The sequence below is a fragment of the Conger conger genome, chromosome 1, assembly GCF_963514075.1.
Source record: "Conger conger chromosome 1, fConCon1.1, whole genome shotgun sequence".
NCBI lineage: Eukaryota > Metazoa > Chordata > Actinopteri > Anguilliformes > Congridae > Conger > Conger conger.
Genome location: NC_083760.1, coordinates 23,439,449 through 23,465,332, shown reverse-complemented (window position 1 = coordinate 23,465,332; position 25,884 = coordinate 23,439,449). Strand labels below are relative to the sequence as shown.

General features: G+C 42.5%; 2 protein-coding genes across 4 annotated transcripts; one reads left to right on the top strand and one right to left on the bottom strand.

Annotated features, from left to right (window-relative positions):
• Positions 1-465: 465 nt before the first annotated feature.
• On the top strand, positions 466-15,943 carry LOC133138404 (kelch-like protein 28). Of its 2 annotated transcripts, none has more exons than XM_061257141.1 (7): positions 466-598; positions 776-860; positions 3,916-4,176; positions 4,543-5,180; positions 6,864-7,307; positions 9,970-10,178; positions 10,727-15,943. In XM_061257141.1, exons 3-7 carry the CDS (start codon positions 3,916-3,918, stop codon positions 10,888-10,890), a joined length of 1,716 nt encoding a protein of 571 aa, XP_061113125.1. In that variant the 5' UTR covers positions 466-598; positions 776-860; the 3' UTR covers positions 10,891-15,943. The 2 variants fall into 2 exon arrangements, with proteins under 2 accessions (XP_061113125.1, XP_061113135.1); XM_061257151.1 differs by having other exon boundaries at positions 578-636.
• Positions 15,944-16,152: 209 nt separating this feature from the next.
• Positions 16,153-24,470, bottom strand: c1h14orf28 (chromosome 1 C14orf28 homolog). 2 transcript variants are annotated; one of them, XM_061257162.1, is made up of 5 exons: positions 24,166-24,470; positions 22,555-23,079; positions 19,052-19,141; positions 18,549-18,725; positions 16,153-18,431 (listed from the first exon to the last, which is right to left on the bottom strand). In XM_061257162.1, exons 1-5 carry the CDS (start codon positions 24,255-24,257, stop codon positions 18,248-18,250), a joined length of 1,068 nt encoding a protein of 355 aa, XP_061113146.1. In that variant the 5' UTR covers positions 24,258-24,470; the 3' UTR covers positions 16,153-18,247. The 2 variants fall into 2 exon arrangements, with proteins under 2 accessions (XP_061113146.1, XP_061113156.1); XM_061257172.1 differs by having other exon boundaries at positions 18,549-18,683.
• Between the last annotated feature and the right edge of the window lie 1,414 nt (positions 24,471-25,884).

Below are 25,884 nucleotides of genomic sequence, written 5' to 3'. Positions count from 1 at the left end.
TAATTGATGATCTATAAAGTCATAGATACAGAAATCTGCCCCTCAAGCTTTCTTTCAACCTGACTGATGCAGTTATGTTTGACTAAATTAAACTCAACAGCCATTAATAAAACAGAAATTCATTAAATCAGGATGGCAACACAGGTGAACACAGGAGTGTGCAACCCTGGTTCTGGAGAGCTGCAGGGTCTACTATCTATTTATTTATCTATTTACATAAATACATTTATTTATGTAAATAGATAAAAATCAACAACCAATTCGGACTCAATAAAGGTGAGTCAGGTGTCTGCCAGGTGTGTAATGACAGCTTTAATTCATAGAATACTTTAAGTGCTGAACAACAAGAAAAGCAGCGCATTTTGATGCTCTCCAGAACCAAGCTCAATTACATGTAGCCTGCCCAAAATCAATGAAACTATAAAGCAGAATTCATTGAAACCCATCCGGATTCATTTCGTCAGAGTTCTGACTGACCAATCACAGCGCTCGTTTTCGGTGGTTCATTTAGCCTCAATTTGGAAGTAGATCCTGTGTTGGCGAACCACAACAGCCGAGGCAGTCAAAGAACTGGAAGGAAGGGGACGGATGAGAAACCGTAAGAGATGTTGTCTCTGTCTAAATGATTAAACAACAGTATGTTGACATTCTGTTTTACAAGTATGCTGCCATAAAATAAACGTTTTCATTTTGGAAAAAACATTCCATCTTTGTCGCACTCCGCTCCCGGAAGTTACGCAGGCCCAATCTGTTTTTATGTTTGTTTTCTTGACAGGCGCTTGGGGTTCCTGCTGTAGGGTTCATCTCCGCCACTGCAATAAAAATAGATCACGTCGGCACATCAGAAGCGGACAACACAGGTACATTTCTACCGTTATTTTTTCGTTGGATTAAATATTTTGTTATTTTCTTTTCATCGCGACGGTACAGTTTTAGCTGGGTAGCTAACTAGCTGGCGGGCGAGATGGAAATGTCTTTTTAAAGCTATGCAACGTTAGCTAGCTTGCTACGTGCATTTATTTTTAGCAGCGAAATTGCTCGGGGTTTGTTCTTTAAATAGAAATATCATACACTGTCTGTAATTGTAAAATGCCATTCCCCCCTCTCATACAAGGGAAGGTCATATATGTAAGCCACTGATTAAGACTTAAGTGAATTGAAAGACTGGCGATTTTCAATTTTTTAAATGGAATTTCAGATTTATACGTAGCTTGGTTGTCTAGCTAGTTAGCACTGTAGCATAGTGGTTAGCAGTAAAACCAGCTAACCAGCTAGTTTCCAGCCACAATTAAAACATTTAAACGGAGTCGGACGAAATCTAATATTTAACATTTTGGTGGGAAAATCAGCTTTGATGCATGGGCCAATGTGAGATAAAACGTACCTGGAATAATCAGTCTTATCTGGTGGCTAGCCAGCTACCATAAACGTGTCATCATCTGTGAAATCTGACCATATCAAATTGTATCAAGGCTCGCGTGGCGTGAGTGTTCCGAAAGCGTCATAATGGAATGCCATTCTGGAATTGCAAATACTGATTACTTTGAGATTCTGAAATGGATTTGAGTTATCTTTTCAACGTTTACAGTGTAACATCTTGCAGCTCTTGTTGCCTAACCCATTATATGCATTTTGTTTCTCCTAACCTAGGTTAAATTATCAAAAGGAGGCAGTATTCTTTTCTGATTACATTTTATCTGAAGAAAATATTGATATTTTACTGTATAAACTGATTCTGCTATCTGATCAATTATTTTCCAAAATGCATACTTTTTACACTCAAGTGGATGAAATCAGTCTACAATCTATGCCGAGGTTGAAGTTGCAAATTAAAAAGGTGGGCGAGGACGGTGGAAGTTGTTTTTCGGAATTAATGAGATAGTCAGTGTAATTAGCTTGTTGTTTTCATGCTTAAGGCAGACCAAAGGATACGTGTTTCTCTTGAGGTTTGAATGAAACTCCACTGAGTTTTAAGTCAGGTCCGTTGTCATTCGTAACCAGGTCATGCAATATTGGTACATACTTTAATTTGTCCTTTTGCAAATTTGGCTTGTTTTGAGATACAGAATTTGGTGAGGTTAGACGGGCTATCAAAAAATGCTCGGTTTATTTTAGTTTTCATTACTTGTCAGCCTCGTGGGCAGGTAACTTAAAGCTGTAATGCTGCCACACCACGTTTGACCCGCATTAGCCACTCAAGCTCTAACAGATTCTATTAAGCTAATTTAATTTCCTGGTTTAGTTGAGCTCGTTTAGCTCCGGGAAGCAGCTGACAAGAAGGCAAGAAGGTCTCATCTCACGCTGCAAAAAAAAAAAAAACTCAAAAAAACACTGCTTTTGCATCAAAATGTGATTATAGGGTCGGCCCCATGTGTGGAGCCCTTTGTGCTTGCTAGGATAATTACCCTGTTGTATTTGGGCTGTGCATTTTAAATGATGTCACCTTCGTGTGTGCATAGGAAAGAATGCAAAATGCTTACATGATTACGTTTAACTATTACATACGTACCATGCCCACCACGTATTGTATTGTACGTATTGCACAATCCCAAAATAAATATGATTTATTTCGGGATTGTGCAATTCCAAAAGTGAAAGAACGATTTGTTTTCTGTGGACATGCTGCTCAGTGTTGACGTTCCCATCACGCGCAGACACACTTAAGTTGCACTCAAATTTAAGAAAACAACCCATTTCCAATGAAAATACTAACGATGCCCAGAACACTACCATGCAAATGCATTTGTTTTTTTGGGGGGTTTAAGAACATTTATCATGAATATAATATATGTATAGTGAACTACCTCAGCAAAGTGCAAAGGAATAGTGTTCGCTTGTGGAGGGTTTAAACATGTTGATTCTGTCGGAAAAATGATCAGTAATGATTGTGAATGAAGAAAACAAAACAAAAAACCTTTTCTGACATCAAGAGGAAATGGTGAATGGCCCCAATGCATGTTGCCATGTGGAAAAGTAATTTTCAATAGCTAGGAGTCAATTGTAATACTGATTCTGTTTGTTTTTCTTTGCCATCTTCAGTATATTATTTGTATTTCTAATTTGGCTTGTTGGTCCTCAGGAACCTGGCTTAGGTTCTTCAGTTTGGACCCTTTTCCCAAGTTGTAAGGAAAAGCTGCGAAACAAAAAAAACAAAAAAAAATCTGAAATGTTTCATTGTTAACCATTATTAATTGATAGTCATGGGGTTGAAGTGTTGAGCAGAATTTGTGCATTCTTGCAACATTATACAATAGGGCATGGTTCTCATTGAGGTTGAAGTTGTAAAAGCTGTGTGAGAATGATCATGGAATAGCACACACACATCTAGTGAATGCGGATGAAAATATACACTGTAAGCAATTTATTTTGTAAACCTGTACACCTGCTTGTTAATGCAAATATTTCATCAGCCAATCATGTGACAGCAACTAAATTCATCAAATAATGCAGACGTGGTCAAGAGGTTTAACTGTTGTTCAGACCGAATGTCAGAATGGGGAAGAAATGTGATCTAAGTGACTTTGACCGTGGAGTGATGGTTGATGCCAGAGAGGCTGGTTTGAGTATCTCAGAAACAGCTGATCTCCTTGCAGCTTTGTGCATGACAGTCTCTAGAGTTTGAAGAGAATGGTGCAAAAAACAAAAAAACAGTTGTAGCAGTTCTGAAAAAAATGAGAGAGGTCAGAGGAGAAGCGCCAGACTCCTCGAAGCTGACAGAAAGGTGACAGTAACGCAAATAACCACACATTACAACAGTGGTATGCAGAAGAGCATCTCAAAACACACAACATGTCAAACCTCTAAATGGATAGTCTGCAGCAGCAGAAGAAGTAAAAAAAAAAAAGAAAAAGAAAGAAAGTCTAATACCTAAAAAAGTGCTCACCGTGTGTGTGTTTCCTTTGTGCGATGGCTCAGATGGACCAGCAGGCCCAGCCTTACATGCTTGCCAGTCTGACACGGCCGCATTCGGAGCAGCTGCTGCAGGGCCTCCAGCTGCTCCGGCAGGATCATGAGCTGTGCGACATCGTGCTGCGTGTGGGCGATGCCAAAATCCACGCCCACAAAGTGGTCCTGGCCAGCATCAGCCCGTACTTCAAAGCCATGTTCACGGGCAACCTGTCGGAGAAGGAGAATTCGGAGGTGGAGTTCCAGTGCATCGATGAGGCTGCCTTGCAGGTATGGTGTGAGGACCGCAGAGGAGCGCTCATGGGTAAAATTGTCCTTGGTTTGGCTGAACTTACATTTTCTCAGGAGTGTGTCCTTGTGCTTCTGTCTGTGAGAGATGCATAATTTTAATGCCATGTAGGGGTTATGCTATTTTTTCAACCTGAAAAATCCCAAGCTTAAATCTCACGACCGTTAATTCATCCTAGTCACTGGTCAGCTTGATTCATATTTTAGTGCTGCTACTGTAACAGGATTGAACAGGTAACAAGCAATGAAATATTACGGTCACAAAAAGCATCAATTCCCCTCAAGGTTGAGCAGGAAGTTCTCGTTTTCCGCGGGAGGACTGGACTCATTCTGTCTCTGCTTCCTCAGGCTATCGTGGAATATGCCTACACCGGCACAGTTTTCATCTCCCAGGACACAGTAGAGTCGCTGCTGCCGGCTGCCAACCTGCTGCAGGTCAAGCTGGTGCTGAAGGAGTGCTGCGCTTTCCTTGAGAGCCAGCTGGACGCCGGCAACTGCATCGGAATCTCTCGCTTCGCCGAGACGTATGGCTGCCACGACCTTTGCCTGGCCGCCACTAAGTTCATCTGCCAGAACTTCGAGGAGGTGTGCCAGACCGAGGAGTTCTTCGAGCTCACGCGAGCCGAGCTGGACGAGATCGTCTCCAACGACTGCCTGAAGGTGGTGACCGAGGAGACGGTCTTCTACGCCCTGGAGTCCTGGATCAAGTACGACGTGACCGAGCGGCAGCAGCACCTGGCCCAGCTCCTGCACTGCGTGCGTCTGCCGCTGCTCAGCGTCAAGTTCCTCACCCGCCTCTATGAGGCCAACCACCTGATCCGGGACGACCACGCCTGCAAGCACCTTCTCAATGAGGCCCTCAAGTACCACTTCATGCCTGAGCACCGGCTCTCTTACCAAACGGTGCTGTCCACCCGGCCCCGCTGCGCCCCCAAGGTGCTCCTCGCTGTCGGGGGCAAGGCCGGGCTCTTCGCTACCCTGGAAAGGTAACGCTCGTTCCCTACCCTTGCGATGGAAGGTTTGTGGAGGTTAGTGTATGAGAGTTCAATCTGGAGCTACTGGCCGAGTTTCTACTGGCCGAGTTTCTACTGGCCGAGCTTGTAAGCCATGGGGGGTAAGAGCTGTGTTTAGTCAGGAGAGATGCATGGGAATTTTATAACACTTGAGGCAGGATGTGAACCTTTAGTCCTCATTGTTCTTGATCATTGTGGTGACCACTTCCTGTTAGAAATGGACAACACTGTTCTCTGAACTCTTCTCTGTCTCTACAACACTGGTCTCTGATCTATGGGCTACCTGTAGCCTAGTGGCTAAGGTGCTTGACTGGGACCCGGAAGGTTCGCAGTTCAAGCACAGTTGTTGGGCCCTTGAGCAAGGCCTACATTGCTCCGGGGAGGATTATAAGTCGCTTTGGATAAAAGCGTCGGCTAAATAACATTGTATGTATATTATATTATGCCTGGCTACTGTGAGCACTTTAGAGAAGAGCTCTTCTGAGGGAAGTATAAAGAAAAGGCAACTTTTTAAAAAATGTTCAGCAGCCACCCAAAGATGGGCACTCATTGCTCAGACATCTTTAATTTATTTCAAACATTTCACATATTAATATGTATGAAGATATAGCATGCTTATCTGCCCTTTGCTTTGTTCAGCAAAGTTGTTTCTTGAAACACTAGATAATACTATCGCCTGTTTTTGCACAGGGTGTCTTTTGTGGCAATGGTTTCAGTTAAACTAACTGGCACTGTTAAACAAAACAAAATCCACTTTTCATGGCCAACAAAAACTGATTTGTATGCTCAGAAGTCACCCCGCTGGTGGCGCTTTTTGAATGTGCATGCTGGAGTTCATTGCAGAGTGCCTAACCCTCAGCTGCTTTAAAACTGCTGAGTTTGCATTACTGACGGTGGTCTGAGGCTTCACATTTTAGAAAAGCTGTCATGTAATTTGTATTTTAAGGCGGAATAGCGTGTTTTATGGCAGTCTGTTCAAATCGCGACTTCAGTGCACAAATTCAAAATTACAATTGGCAAAACTCCTACGAACATTAAGAGTTCCTCTGAGGACTTGGAAATGCCATATTTGAAACTTCCAATTACTTCCCTTTTCAACTGGAGGATAAAGCTGGGACCCTTTGCTTCATAGTCTTTTTGCCATTTAGAGACAGAACTTTGGCAGCTCCTATGAAATTCATGGCGCTGTGTTCCCTGCTGTCCTGAACTGAGAGACAAAAGGTTTGGACATTTGTTGCGATGGGCTTTCTCATACTCAGCTTTTCAAAGCCTAGAATCACGACTGGATACTGAAAGCTTTCTTATACCTGCACTAAGGAAGCAACCGAATACACCTGTCTAATTAGAAACAGCGGAGAAGCCAGCTGTCCAATTACATTTGGTCCCCTAAAGTGGGGGGCTATGTATAAAAATGGATGCAATTCCTTCACGGATCACCCGATGTGTGTGTAAATATACTCAAATTAAAGGTGACAGTCTGTACTTTAACCTCATATTCATTGTTTTCTAATCAGAAGTGCCAATCAAAAGTGCAAAAGAACAGAAATGTACCATTGTCCAAATACTTACGGACTTCACTGTAAATCAGTAAGTGAAACAAACCATTCAGTCATTGACTAACTTGGTCTCTGTCTGTCTCTCTCCCCCCCCCCCCAGTATGGAGATGTATTTCCCTCAGACGGACTCGTGGATCGGCCTGGCGCCCCTGAGCGTGCCCCGCTACGAGTTTGGCGTGGCCGTGCTAGACCAGAAGGTGTACGTGGTGGGCGGCATCGCCACGCACATGCGCCAGGGCATCAGCTACCGCCGGCACGAGAGCACGGTGGAGAGCTGGGACCCAGACAGCAACACCTGGTCCACGGTGGAGCGCATGGCTGAGTGCCGCAGCACGCTGGGCGTGGTGGTACTGGCGGCCGAGCTCTACGCCCTGGGCGGCTACGACGGCCAGTACTACCTGCAGTCGGTGGAGAAGTACGTGCCCAAGGTGAAGGAGTGGCAGCCGGTGGCGCCCATGACCAAGTCCCGCAGCTGTTTCGCCACCGCCGTCCTGGACGGCATGATCTACGCCATCGGGGGCTACGGCCCCGCCCATATGAACAGGTGAGATGGGGAGGGTGGAGGGGCAGGGTTCAGAGGTATGGTCCCGTGTACACATTGCATGCCTCTGTCAAACTTGTGTTTGTCTCTGCATGTTTGTTGTCAGTGGTGTCTTTATAGCGCTTGCTGTTGCATCTGTTTGTTGATACTCTTTGGATGTGTATGCGTTTGCAAACCTGTTTCTGCCGTGCAGCTGTCCATGTGATGTTAGTGTATTGTGAGGGTGTATGTCTTCTGCAACTACCTGTGTGGATACCTTAGGTGTGTGTATGTATTAATCTATCTGGGTTCAAGTTTTTTTATCTCTGTGGTCACTTCTAGCACTTGGAGCTGGACTTCCCTCTTGGGTTTTCACAACACTTGTCCCTGGTTATGGTTATGCACTGTTGGATAACTCTGGATAAGAGCATCTGCCAAATATGCCTGTAATGTAATGTAATGTAATGTCTGAGCGTGGAGGTCTGTCCATGTGCTTTTGTCCCTCGCGTGTGGCCCCCTACCTCCACATGATACAGATCAAACTGTCCTGCCAGGGCCTCAACGTGGCCTTTTCCCTTCTTCAAAACAGCTCTCCCAGCAGGCAGGGTGACGCATCAAACCTGCCACGTCAATGCACGCCTTTAACTTTTGTTTGTTCTCACGCCTGAAGGACTTTACATTGGAACGCGCTCTTATTTTTATTACACCGCAAGAGATCTGAGGCCGAAGGGTCTCCATCCACTCCAGCGATCCATTCCCTCACTTTCTGTTCAAAGGCAGTTACTGCACAGTGCTGTCCTGCTGGCATGGTCTAACCTGCTAACGTCTAAATCGTCACCAAGTGTGTGCTTTCATTCATAGGATTTCTGTTGTCCACTTGTACTTTCCCCCCTGCTGGATCCTTGTTGTTGTTAGAGCCAGTCTCCTTGGTTCCCCAAATCCTCCGGGAGAGTGTGCATTTGGACAGGGAACCTGTTGAGAGTTTATATTTGTGTCCTGCGGGTCCTCAGAGAGTTGAAGGCCTGGAGACAGACCTGTTTACTGCTGTGTTGATTGCACTCGAGGTTCTGCTCCGAGTCTTTGTTTAAGCTTGTTGTGAATGTTTGTGGGGTAGCAAAGTGGCGTGATTAACCTAAGGTTGATTGATTGTTAAGGATACAGCAATAACCCGTGCAAGACTGCTACTGCTCTTAAGTATGACTAACTACTGCTTCATAAAAGAGTGTTGATAGTGTTTTCGGGTACACTGAATAATTACAACCATAACAAGTTGTATTAATATCTAACAAGAAATGCTCCTACAGGCCACAATTGAACAAATGTCGCCCCTCTAGATTTGTATTAAACTGTCTTAATTATGCAATTGGTGCAAATTTATCTTTTTCCTTTGTGAAATCCCAAAATTTAGTTTTCGTCTTGCATATTAGGAGTTGACATAGTTATGTGAATACTCAGGGAATTACAACCATTTATGACCCTGCAACGTGTTTTTTTTATCACAGCTTGCAGGTTATGCACTCATTCTGCAGCAGTGAACCAAACAGCAATGCATTACGAGCCATTAATGAGTCGCTCCGCTTATTTTTTGTACCAATTGGAGTAATTACTCGATTTGCTGCCATTCATATACTGTACCTAACTGTAATGCCTATTGTAACAAAATTCCATATTGCTAAAATGCACCAAACATATTTTTACATTTTATAATAAGGTTTGAACATTGATCTGTTTTGTCGAGTTTTTTTCTTATGAATTCACATGAATTCACCCTGAGGGTTATGTTGTGCTTGCAGCACATTCTACACATACCTCTGAAAATGTTTCTAATCATTTGTAGCTCATAAAATCTCATGCATGACACAAAATGTACTACATGAAATCGATATTTGTACCACCATTCCCCTATAAAACAGCATCAATTCACTTCGGTACAGTTTTGGCTGTCTCGCTTGCTTTTGGCTATCCAGGTAATCCCAGATCTATCTGAAAAGTGGTCTATTACTTAATGTGTTGCTTTTTTTGTAATGAAATGCAAAACTTTCACTGCAACGCATTTTTGTAAAATGCCCTGCTGCGTATGGTGCTGCATAGCCGCAGATAGGTCATGCTCATGCTAACAGTTGTGTGCATTTTAGCAAACCGTAATCTCGCCTTTCTGTTCTTCAGGCTTATCAGTGGTTTGCATCTTCTAGTGTGCCATCTGTAGTCCTGCTGGTGTAGTCTTCTACATATGGTAGACTGACACATCTACACCTGCATCCAGGAGAGTGTTTTTGATCTGTTGGGCCATTGTCAGGGGGGTTTTCTTCACCATAGAGTGTATTCCGCGGTCATCCACTGCAGTGCTCTTCCTTGGTCTACCGGGTCTTCTGACAATTGAGTTCACCAGTTGTTGTTTTTTTTTTCTTGTTAATAATGAACCAACTTGTTGAGGAACTTATGCACTTATCTTGAATCACTTTGGATTACAAGCATCTGCTGAATGACTAAAATGTAAATGAAACCAAAGCAGAATTTGCTAGTCTGTACCTAGACTAGGGCTTTACAACTCATGGGGAGCGAGTATTCCAATCAGTTTATTATTTACAGCACATGGTGATTCCCCCATGTAGTTTAAGCCAGACACCTGCGTGGCTTTCCACAGTGTGTGTCTGATCCTATGTCTCTCTTTTTCCCTACCTCACAGTGTAGAGAGGTACGATCCCAGCAAAGACTCTTGGGAGATGGTGGCTCCAATGGCGGACAAGAGGATAAACTTTGGGGTTGGGGTCATGTTGGGGTTCATATTTGTGGTTGGTGGACATAACGGGGTCTCGCACCTGTCCAGTATTGAGAGGTATGACCCGCACCAGAATCAATGGACGGCGTGTCGGCCTATGAATGAACCCCGGACAGGTGAGTGTTATATCAACAGTTTTTAAAGAACTGTATATAGTAGAATGTACAACCGTCTTGTAAAGATTCAAATGTGAAGTGTATACAATGGGCGAATAATTCAAGCTTTGAGAGGGGAAATTTATAGTATGGCCTTTCTGGTCTGTAAACATTCTCGTCTCTTTAAGCATAATTGCTAAACTGCAGGCTGCTGCCACATAATGAATAATGAAGATCTGACAATATTCAATAAAGTTTCTGAAGTAGACATAGCACACTGAGGGAGGCGTAGTGCAAGTCAAGATGAGAATGAATGCCTGCTGTTTTTGTTTTTCTCTTGCACAAAATTATATTGGATCTGGGTACAAAGTTTAAGTTTGAGTATGCTAGTCTCACACTTTGAATGACAATGTCCAAAACACATGTTGGGACTTGCAATTCTAGAACTTTCCTGCTATCAAGGGTGTTTGCCGGTTGAATATTAACTAAAAATCTTCCAAAAATGTAGCCCCACTCAACAGTGTTTAAGACTACCGTGTGTCTTTTTTTTTTTTTTTTTTTTGCTGTAGGGGTGGGTTCTGCCATTGTGGACAACTACCTCTATGTGGTTGGAGGTCACTCGGGGTCATCCTACCTTAATACCGTGCAGAGGTACGACCCCATCACGGACAGCTGGTTGGACTCCAGCGGCATGAAGTACTGCCGCTGTAACTTTGGCCTGACCGCCCTTTGACCACCGGCGATGTGGCTGAGAACTTCATAAGGGAAGGCAGGGACTTTCATTTCCTTTTTATTGTTTTCCCTTTACGCTCCGTGGGGCCGAAGAGGGAAGTGGGCTGGCGTGGAAACGGAAGAGGAATGCATCTCACGTAAAAGGGCCCGAAACGGGGACCGTGGAGATGGCTGGCGAGATTGTGTTGAAAGGGGCCGAGGGGTGCAAAAGAGGCAGTGTCCTCACCGCTGCTGGATTCGGAGAAAGGTTTTGATTGGCTGAGCCATTTGATAGAGGATTGTGGGTAGAGCTCTGTCTCTTGTATATCATATATAGGTGTGCGTGTACGTATGTACAGTATATGAGCATACACATGTACACACATACAGTCTTTAGCATTATTGTTTGGGTTGGAACGGGGGCAGTGCCCTGCCAGGATGCCAAGTGAAGCGCACAGCTGATGGGAAATCAGCTCTGAGGGGGTCTGCCTGCCCACAGAATTATTTTTGTGTCACAATGACATTTTTGTTTGTTTATTTGTTTTTCTATTAATCATACTCCAATTTGTATTCTTTTTTAAGGTTTCCCTGCCGTGAGCAGAATTGTGTTCCTGGCTTTTTAGTTAATCCTGTGTGTGTGGTTGTGTGTGACGCGTGTGTGTGACGCGTGTGTGTGACGCGTGTGTGTGACGCGTGTGTGTGACGCGTGCGCGTGTGTGTGTGTGTGTGTGTGTGTGTGTGTGTGTGTGTGTGTGTGTGTGTGTGTGTGTGTGTGTGTGTGTGTGTGTGTGTGTGTGTGTGTGTGTGTGTGAGTGAGTGAGAGAGAGTGACATGCTCAGGCAAGGTCAGTGGGATACACTGAATAGGCGACATCTGCATCAGTGAACCAGTGCTTCACAAAATATCTTTATATTCACTTAAAAAGGGCTGCCTTTTTCTCTCTTGTAAATAGAATCGAAATATATAGAAATATATCCTCTAGTGCATTGCCTGTAAATGTTTTCTGCACTGGGTCATGCAAGGGGACGTGTGTGTGTGTGTGTGTGTGTGTGTGTGTGTGTGTGTGTGTGTGTGTGTGTGTGCGTGTGCGCGCCTCAGTCCATCTTTATTAACTACTGTAGATTTGGAGAGACCGAAAAAGTAAGTCCAATGGCCTCTCCACAGAGTGCCAAGCCACCAGGGCCCACACAGGCCAAGCAATTTCAAATGGCTCCCCCCACCCCAGGTGGCCGGTGACCACTGCATGAGCAGTGGCCTCGATCAGTTGCATTGTAAGAAGCTTCTATTCAGTTTCCCACTGGTAGGCCACCACACCCAACCCCCACCCCCCCAAGTTTGCTGTAGTTTCACAGGTCTTGAATAGTGATAATGATGTTCTTGCCACAGAGTCGCTGTGGAAGGGGGTTTTGTATGTAATACTCTTATCTGGTGCTATCTTAGGATTCAGGATTAAGCTGTCAATGATGTCTTTATGGCGTGTGATGCCGCACTCTGCATGATTAACTTTTTGTTCGTCTTGGGTCTTTTTCCTGTTTTCTTTGTTTATGTGTGTGCGTGTGAGTGTGTGACTGTGTGTTTGTATCTGTGTATTTCAGAAGCTCCAAGTTGACAAGCTGACCCCATGCAATAAAGCACTATACTTAGCAGCAAGGCAGCCTAACTGATTGACACCCAGAAAGCTGCAGAATTTCATGAGTTCCACTGAGTACCTTGACCTCCACGGTCATTTTGAGCAGCGGGGTTCATTGTTGGACCAGATTTAGTACAGGCGCAGACCGGAAGGCTGCCCAATCTGTTCTGTCAGGAGCACATTCTTCCACTGTGCAGTCGGCCACTGGATACTAGTGGACATGCTCGTGTGGACTTCTCTTAAGTTTCTTCCTGGTCGCTCACTACATACATCACTCATCAGACCAGTGTAGACTAGTTCTGCACCCTGCTTTGAAAGACCAGACCCTGTTCTCATGAGTCTGACTTGGCTTCAGCACGTGAGTCTGTGTGCCCCCCCTCCCCAGCTTTGCCACGTTGTTGCCGAGGCATTCGCCAATCGCAGAGGGATGCCCAGGGCTGGGGGGAACCGCCGGCATGCGCACGCACACCTCTGCGAGAAGTGCCAAATATGTCCCACTTTCGCAAGTCAAGTGCTACTTCTCCCACCCTTCGCTTCTGTCACGAGGGTGATGCTCCGGTTGCTTCATCAGAGCCACAAATAGGTTCCCTTCTTTGCCAGAGGCCTCCCGAAACTATTATTTAGTATACGTTTATGGTAAAAGGCTCTGTAGAAAGCTGAGGTGGGTCTCATTGCAGGGTGAAGGCAGCAGTAAGATCTCTGTGTGGTCTTCAGGAACGTACAGGGGTGGCCACCCGGGAGTGAGAGCCACAGTCTGCTAGTTTCCCTTGTTTCTGAGAAAGTGACAGCAGACCCTATGACTCGAAGACCCTTGAACTACAGTTAGGAAGGCACAGGAAGTCCTAGTTGTGTTCCATAAAATATTATGGGGGAGAGGCACACCTGTTTGCATAAAACACTAGTGGGGTACAGTGACAAATTTCCCCACAAATTGTGAGCGGGGCTGTCACAGCACCAGCAACAATGGGGAACTGCTGGGCATCATCTTGGATCTTATTGGGGGTGGGTGCATTACAGACTGCAAAGGGCCACATCAAACATTTAGAAAGTGTGTCTGCTTTGTACATAGATGTCTGCACGTCTGGAATCGTATCACAGCTCAACATTGCACTTACCATTCAAATGAATACTATGTGTATTCTGTACATACTTTTGAATTGGGGTCAATAGCATTTAGACAATGCAATAAGCCTTTACATGTAGATGAACTAGTTTGAGGTTTGACTTGATTTCTCTCTAAGCCAAGGTGTTTCTGTCAGTCCTATGACAAATTTGCGTGTGGCATGTCTGTGTGTATGTTCATATAATGTATTTGTAGGATAATCTATTGAATGAGAGCTTTTTTTGGATATGAATATCATCTCATCTGTATAAAAGTAATTGGAGTTTGCCTTTAGAAAAAACAGCGCTGTCTCTTTTTAAAGCAGTGGAAGGGAGCAGTTGGAAACTTGGGCCCTGTCAATGTATATACTTTTATCATGCAGATAGACCAAAGTTATCTAATCTGTTTAGTGCAGTCACCCTCATTTGGCACACCTGTATATTTCTCCTGGACGTGCTTCCTAATGGCATCAAGTGCATAGCAATCCACTAATTAAATCTAGTTGAGTGACAGTGAGGGTTGGACGCAGAATGGTGTATAACAATTGGGTTGATGTGTATGTCCATTTCACAGGGGTGTGCTTTGCTGTCAATCCTGAGACTAGGTCCTTAAAGAACTCCTGAACTGAGCATAGCCATGTTTGTCTTTGTTTTTGAAAAAGCGTCACTCTTCCACACAACCACAACAGCAAGGTCTGACTCCAGTTAATGTCTCATGACTGCAAAACCACCACTTTTCTGAATCTGGGGTGGGCCAAAGTTATGCCTTTGGACTGGGAAAGGCACTCTTTATTCATTCAATTTACACTATTTTTACATCCGTTACCTAATCCTTTCTTCCCGTTGTGTATGTTAAGCCAGTACCAGAGTAATGTAATGGTAGGATGCAGTAAACTACAGCAACTGCTGCTGACAAAGCAGTTTATCTGGCCTACTGTCACTGTTAAGACTAGTGCTTCAGAAAGTCTTATTTTCCTTGCATTTCCCCTCTACCTACAAGCAATGGTGGTATCATAACAACTGTCTAACATATTCAAAAATAAATCATAGTTGCTGTGCAATAACTTTTAGATTAAAAGTTTAAAATGTGGAGGGATGAAATCCAGAGCTATTGTATGTACACTGTTCTTGTAGCTGAATTGTGTAAGCTCAGTCTTTAAGCTCAGCTCTGGTTTTCAATATACTCTCTTGTTTAAGTCTTGAAAGAGTTTTTGAGAATTAACCATCTCACTTGTTATCCAAGGAGCCAATTTTCTAGCTGATGCTAGCTTTAAGAAACTAAAAGCATGCTTGACCAGTCTGGATATTTGTATTGGCCAGACCCAAATCTGACAACAGGGTTTTTTGGGGGGGAAATGTTACGTAGAGGCCATTAGTCTAGTAATAGTTTGATTGTGAAAATAACTACGGCCCTCAAGTTAACTTGGTAGACATGACTATTTGTATAGAAATTGCCTGCATTTTATTTCCCCATTGTCCCTGATCAAGTATGGCTTTGGACTTGTGTTCAGAAAGAAGCAAAAATATGTAATGAAAGCAAGTCTGTGTACCTGTGGAAAATGTAGAAATGGTAAACTCACAAGCTTTGTGAACCGTCACTTTTTTTCTAATGCCGACTCATTCAAAGCCCTTGTACTAACAACCAGACATGGCCAAAAGAAACCTCATGTAGTAGTGGCCATTCAAATCCGCAATTTACACTTTTTCTCATTCCTTAAAATTCTGAGTTACTGAACTTGTAGGAATATTGATAATGCCAGTTACTGGAAAAAAAGTGTGTTTTTCCCTGCTTTTGAGGAGGATATTTATATTTATGGCCATATGTGGAATCAGAAAAAAAAAAAACGTGAACTGCAAAAATGATAGACTGTGTGCTACTCTGTAACACCATGTACAGATGTATTGTATATATTATTTTGTTATATAATGTCATCCCTGTTTTGCCATCGTTTTCACCGAAGTGCTCATTTTTACTGAAGAATAGAAACGGAAGAAAAATATCAGGTCTGGGAAGGACTGTTTACATTACGTTTGTAACACTGTTCTAATGTTTGGGGGAAAATAACCTTTGAAACTGATGTCACAGTTGGCCAAATGACCACCCACCTCATCTTGCAATTCCCGTAGGTGTGCCCGAATTGCAAGTGAGGTGATGATCCTGAATTTTATACCTGGTGGATTATTCCTGGAAGTAACAGATAGCTTATATGTAGAAGCCGTACACCCCCCCCCCCCCCCAATGTTTTATCAAGCTTTGACTGAACATGCACCCTAGCCAGTTTTTATTTATGTGTGGTTCGATTGTACCCAGTTCAAAAAACTAAATAAATGCCTGCCTTAAAAAGGTCATGCGTTTCTTTCCGTCCGCCCGTCCAGACCTTCCTGATAAAGGGCACATTGAAGTCTCGTAGGTCTGTTGAAAGAGGTAAGCGGCTCATTCAAGATTAACAACCGTGATGCAGGGAGGGGAGGCCTGGAATATGTGTGGGACTGCAACTAACAATTTCACTTAATTCCTAGTTCTTTGTACACAAAATAAAAACACAACAGTAGTTCATGACAGAATACAAAAATTTTAATTAAAAAAATAGATCAATTATTACATGGTTATAAATGAGAACTTTCAACTCAAACAATAAGAACAGTAATATTGAATAATGTGGTGCTGTCATGATTCTAGTGACTGTTTCCATTCAAAGCAGTGTATCACAGACACTTATGCACACTGTATGAGTTGTAAGATGTTTGTCTACGAGGTGTAAAACCATGGGAGAATACATGAATTCTAGCACCAACAATGATCTGACCAGTTTAAATCCAAAATTATACTTTTCAAAATGAGCACTTCTGCAAGTTTGGAGTATCTGCTAAGGGATTGTAATGTTACACACTGTGAATGTGTGTAACAGAATGGGCAGTTTTTCTTAGCAGTTTTTTTTAAAATACTGTTTTTATGGAAAATTCATTTCATTTACTACTTTTTCTGAAGCAATATTTCTTAAAATAAGAGAACATACTGTTTCAGTATTCAAAACAGAACTTTCTAAGCATTCAATTGAAATGCAATAATTACTCATTTTAAGAGTGTGGTTGACAGTGCACACTAACTGGACATCTGTATTCTAGTAAGACTAATGATAATCCACCTGTACAAACTGAAACACTGCCTACTTGAAACTCAATCACCACACACTATAGTCTACTGCTCTTAATTTTGGATAATCAATTCTGTAATGCACAAAAAGTTCAGCTTAACAGTCATGCGCATATGTAGGCTATAATTTAGTTTTAAGTTCAGACATCAAGACATATTTTCAAATTCTACAAGAGCTGGTAGATCATAACAAAATGGAAACCAAACATACCGGATGAATCCAAATATATCTTTTATAAAAATGCAAATCAGCCCTGTTGATCGCCTCCAGCTATCTCTGTAGAAACCCCATCCCAAGCACCAGTTTCTGAAATCAAGGCCTGCATGCATACAATTTCAAGAGACAGGTAGTGTTGATTTCAAGATATCCCCCGAATAGACATGTTTATGAAGGACAAGAGATCTGAATAATGCATTTCAGCGACTATCAAGATCAAAAATAAAAATTGTAATTGGTTTGAAATTTTCTGTAGTATTAGCATCATAAGGCTAATGTACATGATACCACCCCTAAATGAATTCAGAATAATTCCTGAAAGATGAATCTTGAAAGAAGAATGACCAGTACCTATGTTTATAAATATATTTGCTTGCACATCCAAAGTTTTCAACTGTGAGTTTAAACCTCTGCTGCAGTAACAAAGGCTCACTGATGAAAACAGTATATTGGTGCATTACTTCTTTACTTATTACTGTAGGAATGAACTAAATTACTGAAATATTAGGGGGAAATTAAAACAAAGTTATCAGATTATTTGGTTCACTAAACCACTGAGGAAAATGCCTGGCAATGCCCACTGGTATTTCTTACACATTCTTTATAGTTTGACTGGAAGTTTCTTCTCGATTTAACATTAACGTTGTAAACATACATTTTAAGCAATATGCTTGATCTGAACAACATTTTTTGGTACAACAGTTTTGTACAAGGGTTCGTCTGGCACCGCTATGAGAGCACTCACAAACACAATTTCTTGCTGACCAATAATCTCCCACCTTTCATCCTTAAGAAGCATCTCAGATTGTTTTATGCACACGGGCCCCAGAACTATTATAGTCCATACATATTCTTGGATTCCAAGCAAGCTTAAAAAGGAGACGCTATTATGTGCAGTGAGATTTAAGCAGTCACAGTCTGGCCTGATAGAGCACATAATCCTTGAAGAAGTTTAATGAAATATCTAAAGAGTACAAAAATAAGCAATACATGTAACAAGTTACCTCCCAAAATGAAAACGGTTGGCTTGATCTTTTTTTCTTTATATAAATGGCAAAATTAACATAAACTTACACTTGGGAGGAGCTCCGCTAGTGCTCAAACAACTGCTGCACTTCCTAGCCCCTCCCGGAAGTGAAGTCACAATCGAGACAGAGATAACTAAAGCTTGGGAAGAAGTGCAGTATTGACCTGAAAATGACAAGCGAAGGTAAGTAATGCTTTTGGAGTCGCTGCAGAAAGGCAGTGGGGTTTGCTGCGCTCCCTCAGGGCGGTTCTCACTTATCAGACGCACGGATGTAGACCAGCGAAGAGAGGAGCAACAGCTCCGGGGGCCTGTTCAGCAGGATCAGGTTGTCACTGCGCAGCCCGTCGTAGTGAAGCCAGTTTCCGTCTATCTGGAATGCTGCCGAGTAGTGGTGCTCCTCTTTGCTGAACAGGGTGGCGCCCTCTAGCAAGTACCTGTGGAAGAGCACGTAGGTGTCCGTTGAGCAGTTACAAGCGGGATTTGGAAGCTGGGTCAGGGTTGTGGGGACGGAGGGGGAAAGGTCTTTCAGTTCAATTGCTGTGGTGGCTCACCTGTGCTGGGAGAGGTCGAGGTGGTACGGAACGTAGGCCAGGTCCTCAGACTTCCACAGCTGCATGTTGAGGATGACAAAGGGAGGAGGTCCATGGCAGAAGACCCTTTGGGAGAACTCCCTCAGCCCATCACACCTGCAGCACAGACAGTAGCCAGGGACGCTTAAACGCCGACTCCTGGCAGACCAGTTACAGCAAGCTGTACATTCTCAAACTGTGGTTCCGGTCTAAGAATAGGAACTGCACACAACTCTAGTGGCCAGCCACACAGTGAAAAACCACACTTGGCAAATGGTGCAATGTCACCATCTGCTGTAGAGATAACAAAATGCAGACAAAGTTTAGTAATTGTTGAGCAACCAGTTTCACAAAAAAGCAGGAGCTAAATGCACATTCAACCAAGATACTGTAATACCAAGTGAGGCTGCAAGAGGACAGAAAGGTATAACGGAAAGTTCTTGTGTTCATTTTTCAGACTGCAGAACCTCTGTTAGGATTCTTACCCCATTTCTTTGCACAGAAGGATCTTGGGACAGAAGAACTCGTCCACAGCTGACTGAATTAGGTCTCTGTGAGGCGGCTCAAGAGGCGGGCTGTAAACAGAACCCACACCAGTCAGTCATATGAATGCCTGCCATTAATCAAACAATGCATAGCAACCAAGAGTCGCGCACAGCAATATCACGGTCTGCTCTCTAAAGACTAGCTTATACTCCGCTAGTCTTGCTACAGAGACAGCTGATGTAGTTTGCTCCGACCATCGGTCTCCAACACATGTGACTTAAACTTCAGCCTTGTCTCTGACCCCACCGTCATAATTACCTTTCAAAACCATCATTGCAATCAAATGAAATGAATAAACACACAAGTATATAAATGCAATAATCTATCTAGATATTCCTATCACACAAATCAGAAGACTATTTTGGTGTGGAAAAGGGAATCAATGTCCATGGTACGGCAAATCTCAACGACCAGTGGCGTCATTTATAAAGTGTTTATGGACAAAATAAATGTGTATGCCATGTTCCCTGGCACATTTACGCAAACGTTGCACTCAATTTCTTTAACTTCATATCAACGCACACAGCCTTCTACTAATCACATGCCTTGTCAGAACTATCTAGATCAAAGTCGTATTTTTGGTATTAGTCCGTATTTAAGAATCCAAAAAAATCCAATCTGAGAAAACAAGAATATCGCCAGTGACACCTCCCATGTGTTACATTCACAGTTTCACCTTGTGCCACTAGCAATCAGACAAGAAAATGTCATATGATATATTGAGCAATGTCTTATCGCAGTCCGATAAGTGTTGGCACTCAATTAATAGCAACAATTTTTCATTCCTGGCAGCGGTTGTGAAACCTTATGAAATTTGGGGGTACACAATCATTGTGGGAGTTAACAGCTGGATACTAAGCCAGTGTACATACGCAGATTTTCAAGTTGTGAAAAAATTGTGGGCACGTACGTACAGTTTTATAAATAAGGATATTTTTCACTGTACTGTTTTCTTCTTATGTGCCTACGTAACCTTTTCATATTGAAGGTTTTATAAATTAGGCCACAGACGATGTTTGGTTGGTGATGCCAAATTAACTGAAATCAATATGAGTGTAATTCATACCTAATATTGCAACATTATTGTGCTGCCTCTTCCACCAAATATGTCTGCAGCTTCAACCTCACTAGTTTGTTTTTAGATTTCACAAACACTGTCTAAATCAGGCGACAGCTGAACATTGTCACTGGGACTTAAGTCACACAACAGCAAGATAATACGGTATAAAGTGCATTTAACATGTGTGGTACAGGTTCCATTCATCAACCCGGCATCATTTCACCCAATCATTTCTTTAGCTCCTATGCTGCATGTCCCCCATACAATTTGCGATTACTGCTAAAGGAAATGGGACCAGCTTCAAATTCACACTGGACCAAAGCCATTTTAGTTGTACCCCTGGGAACTGATGAGAGAGTAAGATTTCACAAGCCCCATAATTGGTGGAGCTTTAGAGTATGATCAACAGCTCAAATATTTGAATGGACCCCAGCAACTGTGGAAGTCTCAGTGGAGTTTTGATTGCTTCAAGCAAATCAGTGATTAGCATCCTATGCTAGCTGCACCTCACCCACTAATCACAACCTTTTAAAGGGGTAGTTCATTTTCTGGGATTTTTCAAATAACATAATTGTTTTTTGTTCAATCATTCACAGCCAATATGTGACAGATGTGAATGTATCTGAACATGAATGAGGTATCAAGTTAACTGTATAAGGTTAACATGATGGTAGTGTAATGGAGGCCTGCGTTTTTGGTAGCTACTTAAGTTGCAAGTTCAGTTAGCTTGCCAAGTTTTCTGTAATGAGGCAACCCGATAACTTGTGTATGTGCTGAATGCATTCGATTATAAAATCAAGTTCCCCCAGCACTGTTTGAAGGTCAGGTTTCATCGGAACAGATGCATGTGGTTTGTGTACATGTTCACAGTCAAAAGTGAAAACCATGCAACTTAAAAATCAGTCAATACTGCTGCTGCATGTGTTCCACACAAAACAAATTTTGCATATATTTTGCATCTAGTTTACCAGCTGATCATACACTGAGAATATTTTTCAATCAATCTGAACTCAAAGCTGATTTGATCAATCAGAATCTGATCAGGGAACCCAGCACTGGGTTTGCCACATGACCGGGCCTGATCCGAAGTACAGAAAGTGAGGGAAAGGCCAGGATTGCTGAGGCATAGGGTGGTGAATGAATAAACATCCTCCTGCTGTTGAGAAGACAAAACCCACCACCACCCGACTGGCCTTATAAGGGGCTAGAGGAGCTGCGGAGGACTCCGTGAAGAAGCCATGCCTCCCACCTTATTCCTCATTGGTTTTTTCACAGCCTTGACAGTCGACAGCTGCACTTTATTTTATAATAATGGCGTGTCAAGGGGCGAAATCAAAGCCATGTGAAGACAGGTGTGTGGAAGCCTTCCAGCAGGACAGAACTAAGCTTTTATATTATCGTTTGGACTCATAATGTGGGCAGCCGTTTAGAAGCGTCAGCATCTGGGTAAATGAAACAGGGTGCCTCATGGCAAACACAGGCCTCATTGAAGGTAATGAATCAGACCTGATCAAATGACTGAATGATGAAGACAACTCAACATCAAACTGGAGTGCATGCCTCATAGCCCATTACTGGCCAAGAGGGCACATGACATGGAATGTGATGACACCATGCAGAAAATCAAAGCCTTAAGCCCTCTTCACTAGCCTTTTGTGTCATAGCCCTTTTTACGGAATTAACCTTGGTAATATTGATCCTACATTCAATGGAAGGCTGTCCCTTTGTCTCCGTACTAAAAGGGACACTTACCCTCATTTTCTCTTGGGCCATTCCATGTCAACTCAAATGAAGTGAAGCGCAGCAAGTTTTGTGCTTCACACGGCACTTTGTTTTTGTGCTACAGCATTCAAAAACATGAACCTTTTCAGTTTTTATTTTCAAGATATTGCACCTGAAAAGTTGTTTTTGCTCCACAAGAAGCAATGTAAGGCGATCTAAAAAGGGTTTTTTTTTGTCCGTGGAAGTCTTATGAGAGACCTGTGTCCTATAAAAAATTCAAATACAGGTGATTAACAATGACAACTTGATTCTGAAAAATAAATACCAAGTACTCCCAAGATACCAAATATCAAATGGCTTGCTTGTAGAATAATGGCCATTTAAAAATGGGCTACCTAGATTTTATGAGGATCTCGCAAAAAAACTACACAGGGTACACAGGATTTCTATTCATCATAGCCTACAACCACAAAAAAATGTTTTTAAGAAATGTAAGACTTGCTGAGGTGCAGTTCATTTTAGTTGCCTACTCCTGACTCCTTTCAGCACCAGTAGCTTGACAAACAATAAATATTGTCATTTTGACATGCTGAGCACTCATTAGAGATCAGTGTTACCAAGGGGAATGGAGGAGTGGTTTAGAATGGAGCGATCTCTCACTTGATGTTAATGGTCTGATTGAGGAGCTCCTGAAAGCGGGCAGGGCAGCCCCAGTTGGTACAGAGGCTCTCCTGCACGGTAGACATCAGGTTCTCCAAGTTCTTGGTGAAGTTCTCGTGCTCGTTGCCAAATAGGTCGATCTCCAACGCCGCCCGATGAATCTCGGACCGGTACTGCTGCTTGGACATCCTGTCCCAGATCCACAGCAGCTTGACGGTGGTGTAGTCATAGGAATCCATCAGATGTAGGAAATGGTCCACAAACTCCTTGCCAAGGAAAATGCCCACCTCACGGGGGAAGGTCTGGTTTTCGCGCAAGATGACGTAGAGGAGCATGAGGAAGCCGTCGATGGTGCACGTGTTCTTCAAGCTTATCTTAACGTACAGGGGGATGCAGGAGATGGCCTTCCTCCCCGCCCGGATGGTGTAGACACCGCCCCATGGCAGCACAGGCCTCCAGAAGGACCGGTCCTGCTCATCATTGTTATTGACAGAGGCGCGGATCTCCTCAAACAGCGTTTTCGTCCTGCCAGGAAGAGAGGAGTTTGAGTCCTACAGCAGTCATTTCTGTGTTAAAGAATTCATTCAAATAAATTAGAATAACACTATTGCTAAAAATGTACGCATTATATTTATTTAATATTTTATATTCCTTTAATTGCAACAGCAAGAAAACAAATGCAATCATAAAGACAATGGACTGTACACACCTAAAACCACAATTTAATGTCTCTCAGTGTTGTAGTGTTACAGTAACTTTTCTTTAGTAAGCATAAAGAAAACTAATTTGTGTGGCCAAACTGAGTTAAACCAGCGCAACTCCAACCACCGCAACACAGTTAATTTCTGGACTGATCGGTCAAGTGTGCGTGTCAAATGACAAAACAAACTGTTGGAGCCTACTCATATTTGCTCCGCTCAGTACAGTCTACCAAGCGGTGATAGAGTGTCAGTATAGAAATGTGAATGTCACAGGCGTTTGGTTCAGCTTTACCCCAAAACTTAAAATAACTACAGCAAACTATATGTACTGTATCCCGTGAATTCATGTCGTAGATTATTTTACATTACGGTGAGTTACCACGGTTGCCATCCTACTGCAATACCTTATAATTCCCAAATAACACTAGATACCTCAATAAGTTGTAGCGGAGATGGACAATACTGACTAACGCAAATGCAAACGAGACGCGTCGCCTCAACGACTGGGACGATCTTTGTTTTTCGCCATATCAGCGAGGAAGCTGCATCGCTTATTTGGTTGGCTAGTCGGTCACGGTTACACTAATTCAGTGTAAAAATATTGCATCGTCATTCCGAATGTCATTGTAGGCTAATTGAACAAAAACGTTTTACGGAAATAATTAATCCAACACGCCCAATCCTCGTAATAGGCAATAGCGACAATGCGATAATGTTATAAGTAAACAGTGTAGAACGCGATTATTGCGTAGACGCCTGAAGTTCTGTTCACGCCATAACAAATTCCATCATGTCTGACAAACAGTAGTAGCTTATGGGACACTTTATCACGCATAATCAGTTATGAGTGATTACACCACAAGTTTACACAACAGGTTCAACAATAGTTTAACATAGCTAAACTGCTCACCTCTCAATTTGCAGCCCTTCTTCTTCGGTGTTTGACAAGAGAGTATTCAGGTCCTCTGTGCAATCTAACGAGTAGTATAATTTACTCTCCATCTTCTCCTGGATTTCTTCATGTCTTCAATCCTGCGCCTACGTCGATCCTTTATATTCGTATATAACAACTTCGATCAATATTTCCTCAATATTTATTCTCTGCGCCCCCAGATACAGGTAGCCTATATGCTCGAATTTAGAATTCAGCCAAACCCACATGAACCCTAGAACTACAAGACGACGAACGTCTGGCTGCACGCAGCACGTGCGTCACGTACCAGAGGGTGGGGAAAACAAGAACTGACTGACTATTACTTTAGAGCACGGGTTGGGACGTGTGAAGTTGGGACGTGCAAACAAATTTCAAAATAATATGCTTGCAATGTGACGAGGGAAATCGTGTAATCAACGATGTAACAATAGTATCATGGACTCTTCGCGTTCTGTTCTGCGTTCGTTTTCGTCACTTGTAGCTTTTGATCTGTTCAGCATCAAACAGTAGCATGAACCTCTGGACGAGCGTATAGTGAGGGTTCCATGAAACCGTATTTGGGAGAGTTTGCAAACGCAATATGTAAAAACACTCGCCTTTTAAATAATGATTTAATACATAGGTAGACAGACAGACAGACCACTGTGGTCCTCTATCACAGTACAAGATTTTATAAGAAAGTGCCAAGCAAGAATGACATTAGACAAAAAAAAGTAAAACAAACAGTAAAACATGCAGACGCTTATAAATCTACAAATTATTTAGCAGCCATTTCTTGAGCACTGCTTCTTACATTAAGCACCAAATAAAATAATGTGCATGTGGGTGAACAGGATAACAATGGTTCATAAATTGTACCCCTGAAATTGTTCTTAAAAACTGCCAGCCAAAAATAATACAAATATGTTCTGCTAAATATTTACATGCAAATGTGCTGGCACTGTCTTTAATGGAGAAGCTAAACTTGCCACCTCAACTCAGGCTTAAATATTGCATGGTAAAAGGTCTGTCATCGTCCCATACATATTGTGCCCTCGCTAGAAAATTAATCTTAAAAAGATGTTCTGTCCCAATGAAAAGCCTGATTATGTGAGAGGGATGAGAAAGTAGACACTGTTCCTCAGGAAACTCTCTCAGGTCATATCAAATAAATTAATCTCCTGTTATTTATACAGGTATGAGAAAATACTGTGTGTGGTGAATTCAGTTTAGCAGCAGATTAGATCAGTATCAGCATTCACATACCGAGGTAATTCTATTACCTGACTGCTTATCCACAAGGAAGAGCTCTGGACACATGCACTTTTAATTTCAGATTAAATCTGGAGTTCTAGGATCTGGAACAACAGTTGCAGAACGATACATGATTATCCAGTTTTTGTCTGCTTCAATTGAGTCTGACATTAGTTTGACCACCCCCCAAAACAAGTAGGTAAATCCAAGAGACCTCTGGCAGCTTAATTTCACTGGTATCTTGATGCAGTGAGTTTCTTTCTCCTGTTTTTTCTTCTTGTTATTTCCTCTTAGTATTTGAATTTTCACATTTTAGGATCAGCAAAGAGTTTGCATTGTGATATTTTACCTTGATGTATAACTCACATTTGAAGGCATAACTCCCATGCAGGTTATTATTACTAATTAATGCATTTTTCCCTGTTAATTCTTGATTGAAAGCAATGCAGGATCAAACACTGA